The sequence below is a fragment of the Mus pahari genome, chromosome 7, assembly GCF_900095145.1.
Source record: "Mus pahari chromosome 7, PAHARI_EIJ_v1.1, whole genome shotgun sequence".
In the NCBI taxonomy this organism is placed as follows: domain Eukaryota; kingdom Metazoa; phylum Chordata; class Mammalia; order Rodentia; family Muridae; genus Mus; species Mus pahari.
Genome location: NC_034596.1, coordinates 80,788,229 through 80,797,513, shown reverse-complemented (window position 1 = coordinate 80,797,513; position 9,285 = coordinate 80,788,229). Strand labels below are relative to the sequence as shown.

The 9,285-nt window shown below is 51.7% G+C and overlaps 1 protein-coding gene across 3 annotated transcripts in view; it reads right to left on the bottom strand.

Annotated features, from left to right (window-relative positions):
- Positions 1–502: 502 nt before the first annotated feature.
- Jdp2 (Jun dimerization protein 2) overlaps positions 503–9,285 on the bottom strand; it is a 40,607-nt gene continuing 31,824 nt past the window's right edge. For all 3 annotated transcript variants that reach the window (XM_021202192.2, XM_021202193.2, XM_021202194.2), the window contains exons 3-4: positions 8,493–8,597; positions 503–1,589 (exon numbers count right to left, since the gene is read on the bottom strand). In XM_021202192.2, coding sequence (XP_021057851.1) covers positions 1,404–1,589; positions 8,493–8,597 — 291 coding nt within the window. In that variant the 3' untranslated portion in view covers positions 503–1,403. The remainder of the gene's footprint in view (positions 1,590–8,492; positions 8,598–9,285) is intronic.

Here is a 9,285-nt window from a genome sequence, read left to right as displayed (position 1 = left end):
TGCTTCCCCTTGACAAGGCTGCCATGCAGACAGAGGAAGGGAGACAGGTTTGAGGCAAGCAAGCACAAAATAAACCTACTGCAGGATCCACGGTGCAAGACCAAGGCTGGCTTACTCCCCAGTTCACTGCAGTGCCTGGTACACTCAAAAGGACACTGGAGAAGAGAGGACCCAAGTTCAATTCCCAGGAAAGCACATCAAGTGGCTCACAATAGCCTATAAGTCCAGCTCCTAGGGATGCAAATTCCTCTGCGCATATCTACATGAAGACACACACACTCCACCCACCCCACCCCCACCTAGACACAAACTATTAAAACACAAAAACAAAAAACTTGGCCTAAATAAATGAAGCAAGTACTCTCAAAATGGTATATGCAGAGTTCTTTAACATCTCTAGGCCTCGGGCTCCTCGTCTGTGAAATGGCCACATGTAGGCTTACCTGGAAGGGCAGGTATGGAAACTATGCCCTCTTCCTGGGCAGACACCACTCGAGGCAGCTGGGTAATTAAGAGCAATGTTTACTGAATGATACAGGACAGGGTATTAGGAAGGAGTTACAAGGATGGCAATGCACCTCACCCGCCTGGCCACCCCCTACAGTACTCAGGAATTACAATGGCCTTAACTGGTGGGTGGATGTCCGTAACAGACCATAGCATATTTGTACTGTGTCACATCGAGTGATTATAGAAATCCATATATATATATATATATATTGCTCATATAAAATCTTTTTGTAAAAAATATTTAAAAAAAAAAAAAAAGAAAAGAAAAGAAAGTATAAAAACCGTGTGCAGTTGGAAGCCCCGCCAGGACAGCCAGTCTGTAAACATTCATTGATTTGAGTATGTGCTTTGGAAGGGCGCCCGCGCCTCTGTGCCGCAGCCAACTCCAGCTGGGCCATCACAACCCCACAGTGCACCCCTTTCCACCGGGCTTGGGCAGGGCTGGGGAAGGTGGATTGCGGCCTCTGCTGACTTCCATCCGCGGGCCACACTGTGTTTGCAATGCATGGCTTTTCTTGGCTGCTCAGTAGTCCCCTGGGTGGATGGGTGGGTGGGTGGGGGTCTTGGCGGAGAGGCCAAAGGAGTGCCTGAGGCGGCTACCTGGATTGGCACCTCTCTGGCTCAGGTGCCCTTCAAGTTGGGCCCTGGAGTGGGACAGCCCCTATCTGCAGGTCAACCTTGGTCTCAGCGCCTGGTCCCTCTGGTTTCTTCAGTCCGCTCTTGCTCTTGCGCGGCAGGGCAAAAAAGAGCCAGCTGGAGGCTAGTTATGCTAAGCCCCATCATAGAGTTTGTCACGTGCCTGGGAGGGGCCCTCCGTCACCTTGCTCCTCCTCTTCCTCTTTGCTGCCCCTCCCCTTTCTCCTCTTCCTCTGGTGCCTCCTCCAGGTCTTTAGTCACTTCTTGTCCAGCTGCTCCAGCAGTGGGTTGCCTTCGGACTCGGGCGTCCTGACGCTGTCTGTGCGCACGATACAGGTGGGGCGGTGGCGGTTGAGCATCAGGATAAGCTGTTGCCGCTCCAGCTTCAGCTCCTCGATCTGCGTCTTCAGCTCTGCGTTCATGAGCTCCAGCCGCTCTGACTCCTGTACAGACAGAGACACACCATCAGTAGCTGTCACTGCCAGCCTGCTCCTTAGAGTTGCCCAGCCATCCTGGCTGGCGCCTGTGCTGCTGGCATGGTTTTCTGCCTGCCGGGTTTCACTGAAGGCTGAGCATCTGGGGTGGCTCTTTGCGGGCAGTACTGTGCTGCACAGTAATAGCCTCTGTCACAGCAGGATAGGACCAGATGATATGTGGGGGCTAGCACAGTTCAGATCCCTTCTTATTCCCTTCTCTATATCATTCCAGCTTTCTTGCTGTTGACTAAAGAACACACCCAAAGCGACCCTGCTCTATGACGATCAGACAGAGGTCCAAGGTGGCCCACAGGGGGCGACACAAGACCCCTTTGCAATGCGGCAAAGGTATGGTGGGATTATTGATAAACTCAGTGTGAGCCATTCCTCCTATACCATGTGCCTCCTGGTCATTAGCTTGTACTGTTTAGAATGTTTCCTCTTTCCTCGGGATGCCCCACCGTCCAGGAGCTTTGACCCCAGATAGGCCATCAACCTGTAGGACCGGAAATGAGGTTTCAAACTGATGTCAGATGAAACTCCCGATACCCCGGGCAGAAGAAGGGATGCTGAGGATGTGATGGGGTGTGAGGTTGTGTGTTCACAGTGAGGACAGGTGACAAGCATGTCTGTTCAAGGCCTGGGGCTCACACAGCAGGCTGGAAGAACACAGTGATAGGCTCTTCCTGCTTTTCTTACAGCCGTAACTGAAAGCTCGTGTGTGTGTGTGTGTGTGTGTGTGTGTGTGTGTACACGCACTCGAGCAAGCTGAGGAACCTCAGGTCAGTGAGCTGTTCACTGGGAATAACTTTGTCCCAGGTTCTAGAGAAGGGTTTGGCTGTCATGGCTAAGGAAGAGTGACTGGCAGATGAGGGACAGAGAATAAAGATGCTGTGATTGCAACACACAACCCTCACAGGGTCCTTTCAGCCCCAGATGCCAATGGTTCAGATGCTAAGGGACCAGCATTAGTCCAGAGCAGGCTAACTTGCAGCTGCCTGTGTGACAGGTCCTTCTGCCCAATGGAGTGCAGTTGGGGACAGCCTCCCTCTGAGAGAGAGAGAACTTTGGTGGGGTCCCCACACCTTGGGGCGGGGTGGAGGGAAGCTATCTGCAAGCCTGCCAGAGTTTTCCTTGGGAACCTTCTCTGAGGTGGTCATTTGGGCTCTCAGGGGGCTCAGGACATCTGAGGGAGGCAGACTTTGGGACCAGACAGACACCCAGAGCAAGGGCTTCAAAAAGGAGAACAGAAATGCCAAGAGGGGAAATTATTTAAAAAAAAAAAAAAAAAAGCATCTATGGTGGCTTTTAATGGGACAGGCCGAGACAAGACTGGAATGCCCGCCTGGTCTGCAGTTCTCAGGATTCTGAGAAATGGCTAGTGTTTCCTCCATCCTCCTCACACACACACACACACACACACACACACACACACACACACCCAAGCCCGGGCTGCTAACACAATCTTCAGATTGTCCTCAGCCTTTGTATTGAGAAGCCCCAGGGCCATCTACCCACCTCTGAGGATGTGCCTCAGCCTGCAAAGGAGATGAATGCTTTGGGGAATCCAAAGCCTAGGAGGATCCCCCTCCCCCCACCCCACTCCCCAGGGCTCCTGAGGAGTTCACTCCACGCACAGCAAGGCCCAGCCAAGGACGGCCTCTGTTCTGAGTGTAGGAGACGCTGAACTCTGGGTAAGAAACTCTCAGGGAAAAGGAGAGACGGGGCACGATGCCACGTGTGGGGACACGGCAGGGGGAGAGACGGGGCACGATGCCACGTGTGAGGACACGGCAGGGGGAGAGACGGGGTATGATGCCACGTGTGAGGGCACGGCAGGAGGAGAGACGGGGTATGATGCCACGTGTGAGGACACGGCAGGGACCACCGTGTTCACTGCTCTCTAGGACACAGTAGGGTACAAGGCAGGGAAAGCAGGACAGAGCCACATGGCAGCCATGCTTGGACTCCAAGTCTAGAGCAAGTTGTCAGCGCAGAGGGGACGATTCCCCAGGATTGGAAGAGTTCCCACAGGGAACTCGCTGTGTAAAACTGAAGGGCTAGAGGGGCTCAGGGGATCTCGCCTTTTACCTCTGAGCAGAAAGAGTGGGGGAAAAGAAGCTTCAAAGACAACTCAGTGAGTCTTGGGGACCACATGGGCTTGGAGAATGAAGGAGGTGGGGCCAAGGCCGCTGGCAACATGGCTACTACTTGAGAGGGGAGCTGGGCTAGACAGTGCTAAATGGAGTCTGGAAGGAGTTTGGGCTTGGGTACAGTGCCTGAAGTTCAAGCCGGACACGGCTAGCATGAGCCTGTAATTCCAGCCCTCAGAAATCCGAGGCAGGAAGTTAGGTGTTCAAGAACAGCCTTGGCTACATAGTAAGCTTGAAGCCACCTTGGTCTATGTGAGACACTGGAATAACAAAATAATAACAAAAACACTTGGTGAAGAATAAGACACAAAATTCAACACCACACAGATGTACTCCAAAACACACACAGGTGATGCTTGGAGCAATTTGGCCGGGCTGGGCTGTCATAGGATCACTAACCTCTTCTTATTTTGTGACTCCCTCCTGTGCTCAAGGAATTACTGGCTGGTGCTCACAGTTATTTATTGCGCAACTACAGAATCTGCGCTCAGAAGAATATTGTGAAAACATATTTATAACAGTGGCTTGTTGGCAGTGCACACCTTTAATCCCAGCCCTCAGGAGGCAGAGGCAGGTGGATCTCTGAGTCTGAGGCCAGCCTGGTCTACAGAGAGACCAGCCAAGTTCCAGGACAAGACAGAGATCCAGGACAGCCAAGGTTCCACAAAGAAACTATCTCCATAAACCAAAAAAATCCAAAACAAACACGCAAAAAAAGAAAAAAGGAAAAACAAAAACAAAAAACCAAAAACCGAAAAACCAATGGCGTGTAGGATCTTAAAAGCTGCTTTAAAATCGTTTTTGTTTGTTTTTCAGACAGTTTTCAGTAGGGAGCCTGGGCTGGCCTCACACTTGTGATAATCCTTTTCACTAGGTAGCCAAGATTAACCTCCCACTGTGATCCTCCCGCCTCAGACTCACAACTGCCAGGGATACAGTTATGCAGAGGTTTCTAGATTTCTTTTTGGTTTTTTAAGACAGGGTTCCTCTGTGTAACGGTTTCTAGATTTCTAGCAGCAGTGTTTGCCTAGTGAATGAAGGGGCGACCTGAGCCTGGATCTTCCTGAACTTCGCTTCCAGGGAGATGGATCTGCCTTGGCTTTTGCTTCAGTGCTGGATTCTGGTGGATCTTTATTGCACTAGAAAAACTGAAGCCATTTGTTGGCTTAGAATAGAAATGGTGTAAGTGAAGGTTTTTGTCTCTGGGGGCTGGAGAGATGGCTCAGCGGTTAAGAGCACCGACTGCTCTTCCAGAGGTCCTGAATTCAATTCCTAGCAACCACATGGTGGCTCACAACCATCTGTAATGGGATACGATGCCCTCTGCCGGTATGTCTGAAGACATTGACAGTGTACTCACATACATAAAAATAAATACATAAAATCTTTTAAAAAAATTTTGTCTCCTACACGGTCATCAGCAGAGTAGAAAGACATTGCAGAGTTAGGCACTTCTCATCCTAGCTATGTGGCTTTGCCCAAGTTACAGATCCCAGAGGCCTCAGTTTACACATGAACGCACACAAAATGGTTAGTCTGGGAAGCTGCAAGCACTAAGATCCCCTAAAATATATCACATCATATAATATATATATATATATATATATATATATATATATATATATATATATATATATTCCCCTCCCTCACCCCAAGACAGGGTTTTGTTTTCCCTGTGTAGCCCTGGCTGTCCTGGAACTTGTTCTGAAAACCAGGCTGGCCTCGAACTCACAGTGATCACCCTGCCTCTGTTTCCCAAGTGCTGGGATTAAAGGCCTGTGGCACCACCCGCCTGCTCTGACTTTATATTTTCAAGTGCCCTGGGGGCACTGGTTCCATCAGCAGTTTTTTCTAAGGGTTGGGAAGCAGCTTGTCTGGGTTAAATTCTAGCTGTTTGCTAGCTACACTACTGGGAGTGGCTTTCCCCATTTCTGGGAGTCTGGGCAACCTGAATACAGTTCTGGGCAGCCGAGGAAGCCCACCCACTCACCCCCATCAGGAGCCTGCCAGCAGAGGGGGGCCCTCTCACACTCCCAGGGCCAATGGGACCACCATGGGGACTGCCTAGGGAGAGAGCACAGAGTGTCTTAGGAATGTTAAATGGCCTCACTGCTCCCAGGGCCCAGAGAACTTTGTACTAAGCACAGGCATGGCAGAAGAGACATCCAGTCTGATGTCCCTGACTGCAGATGGAGGCTTTGGGGTAGGCCCAAGATCTGTGGGGTGTGAACTGGTCTACCCAAAGACCCTCCCAAGTTGGCCTTTGACTGGTCTAGAGAGGCGAACTCTCTGGGAGGTAGTTTTAGAGTTGCATGTGAGTGTCCAGAGGTCAGGGTGCGAGCGTGGGTCAAGTCCTCTGGCACTGACAGCACAGTGGTCTGCCTTCATACCCCACTTCTGCTTCCAAGGCCTTAGACAGGGAGGGGTGTGCAGGAAAGAGGACTGGGCTGGAGCCCTCATGGTGATGCTTCCCAGACCCAAGGTCACATCCTTTTCTCCACCTTGGCAGCCACATTTCCTACTGGGATAACACAGAGCTACTTCAGCTGCCCACACCTGAGGCTCGCCTCACAGTCAAGAGACTCCTCTGGCTGGTGCCCTCTTCCTTCTCCTGAACCCTTTATGGCTTCCATGACCGTAGATGTTATCATAGAATGGGGACACTCATGAACGTGGAAGGCGGCCTTAGAAACTATACCAGGGCAATGTGGACACACTAGTTTGTTTACGCTGGTCCATTTCTGACACCCAGCATGTAGGATCACTCTACAAACGAGGCTCAGGGTCTGTCTGCCCCGATGTCCTTCACATCCTTCATCTTTTACTTCTTCCTCTACTTATCTCACAAATGGAAGAGTCTCTTCTCAGCAGCAATTGTGTCCCCACAGCACTCTGGCTTCTGAAACAACACTCCTTGCTGGCTACTGGCTCTCACTTGCTATCTGTTGTCCACTAAGAGAACAGGAGCCACTGACCCATAGTGTGTCCACTGAGAACAGGAGCTACTGACCCATAGTGTGTCCACTGAGAGAACAGGACCCACTGACCCATAGTGCAGGGGGCCCTTGATTGTCACCTAAACAAAGAGATGGGCAAGTTCCTGCACTGAATTTGCTAGCAGGGTTGCTTGGGCAAGCAACTTGGTCTCTCTGAACTACAGATCGCTTTCTCAAATGGGAAGAATTCGTGTTACCTTATTGAAATGTTGTAATCATGTGAAATGCCCGGCACACAGTAGGCATTTGACAACTCCATCTGATACTGACAGCTAGGGGTGCAGCGGGTGTAGGACTGGTGTGTAGTTGGGAGCCTCTGGTGTGGCCTCTGCCGACTGGCTGACAAGCTCCAGGAAGCTGGAGTCATACGAGAAGTTTCTCCTAAGAAGCCCTGGGCATTAAGCATGGGACACAACCCTCATCTTTAAGGCCTTTATCTTAGAAACTGCTGAACAATGTAGTCTAGTGTGGCCTACCCCCTGCAAGACCTCCCAGCCTCAGGCAACTCAGTCCTGTTGATAAGCAGTGCCTGGCCCACGGCACCCATAGCCAAGGGTCTCCAGATGGCCCACACCATTCACACCTGTAGCCCAGAACAGCTCTCTGCTATGGCAGACACGAGAAGAGGACACAGCCCACGGGGTCGGAGAACATCATGCCATCCAGTCTTACCTCTTCATCTTCCATAGAAGAACGGTGGCCACTCTTGCTGTGCCCCTCTTAACAGTGTGCCTAGTGTACGGCTAAACATTCCCTGCACTTGTTCAATTAATAAATGAATGAATGAATGAATGAATCAGCTAAGGAACTGAGGGTCAGAGCAGGGATAGCAACATGGAGACTTGAGGTTAGCAGCAGGCACTGACATCAGTCCTATCCTTTAGTGGCTAGGGTCACATCATCACTGTGCCTTCCTCCCTTGCAGAAAGGGAGCCACAAAGATCCCTATCTTCACCAGCTGCTCTGGCAATGAAATGAGATCACACCCAGCACTTAGTACAGTGCCTGGCTTTGCAATGTTCATGACCGCTGCTCATCATTGTGGCTTGTAGAACAGTAATGCCCCCCCCCCCGTCAGGTTAGTACATAGAACCGCTATCACTGTTCAGTAGCAAACCAATGGCTGGGGTGGGGGTGTTGCCGACTGCTGGGGGACTAGTCAGCTTTCCACTGACTCTCCTTCCCTGCTGCCACCTTTGAGACAAAGACAGGGGCTAAGGGTTGGGACCCGGGGCTAAGAAAGAGCAAGCACCCTGCTACACATATCACCGTGTACAATGGCCAATGATGTCAGGAGGCAACAGACAGTTCCTGGGAGCTGACCTTCACATACTGGGCAGACCTCAGGTTCCTGGGGCCAGGAGCCAAGAGTCAAAGGTCATGCCCACTGGGGCTAAGGGCAGGCCAGTGGGGTATACAGTGTTTTTCCTGGTAACCAGTCCAGGAGCTAAATCCACTGCCCACAGATATGACATCGCTCCAAGACTCTACTTCATTAGCATGTACTCCAGAACACTGTGGTAGCTACAAGGGACTAAAATGGATGGTTTCAGGTCCGGGCCACTGGGTTAATTAGTGCCCGGGATCTAAGCTCAGTGGAGAGAAAACATAGGTCCTTCTACCTTCTCTGGGTTGTACAGTGTCCTATGACGTCCCTGGTTGCAGAGTACTTCAGTCCCTGCAAAGGACAAGGTGCCACGCACCGCAGCTGCCCCACTCACCCTCTGCAGGAACTCTGTGCGTTCCTTCTTCTTGTTCCGGCATCTGGCTGCAGCGACTTTGTTCTTCTCCCGGCGCCTTTTCCTTCGCTCCTCTTCCTCGTCTAGCTGTGAGGGCACAGAGCCACCGATTAGACACCATGGGTGAAACTGAGCACGGCTTCCCCCCTGACACACGGGCAGACAGGGGGACAGATCTCCCTTTCTCACCCACATCTCAGCAAACACCCGTGGCTGCTGAGACGGAGAGGTCTCCTGGTCACAGGATGCTCCTCGGAGCAGGTGGGCATCCTAGGGAGGAGCCCGTGTCCCCTAAGGGTAGGGCCACCTGGCTCAGCCAGAATTTCTGGGGCTGGGAGCCAGGCCAGTCCACTCACTGAGGCAGGCGGCTCCCTGCAAGTGGGTGGGGCAACCTGCTCTGCCCTGCTCAAGCCCTCTGGGTGTGATTTTTTTCCAGGCCAGCAGCTCCCAGGCACTTCCTTTAAAAACACCTTGGGCAGAGACCCAGCTTCTCATTCTGCATCCACTTCTGCCACACTCTTGTCACCCCACCTCTTCTGTTAGGGTTTCAAACCCCCACCACACCTTCCTACCAGTATGGGTCCTTCTCTCGATCTATTTCCCCAGGCTGTGAGGTGACTTTGCCTCTTCACCTGGATGGACACATCTCAGGATCTCCTGAGACTGCAAGATAGATAGCCTGTCCCCTCAAAGGACCTCAGGACTCATAAAGCAAGGCCCACAACACAGCAGGAGCAAAAAGTCACCACCCACCCACCCTGCCGGGTACTTGCTA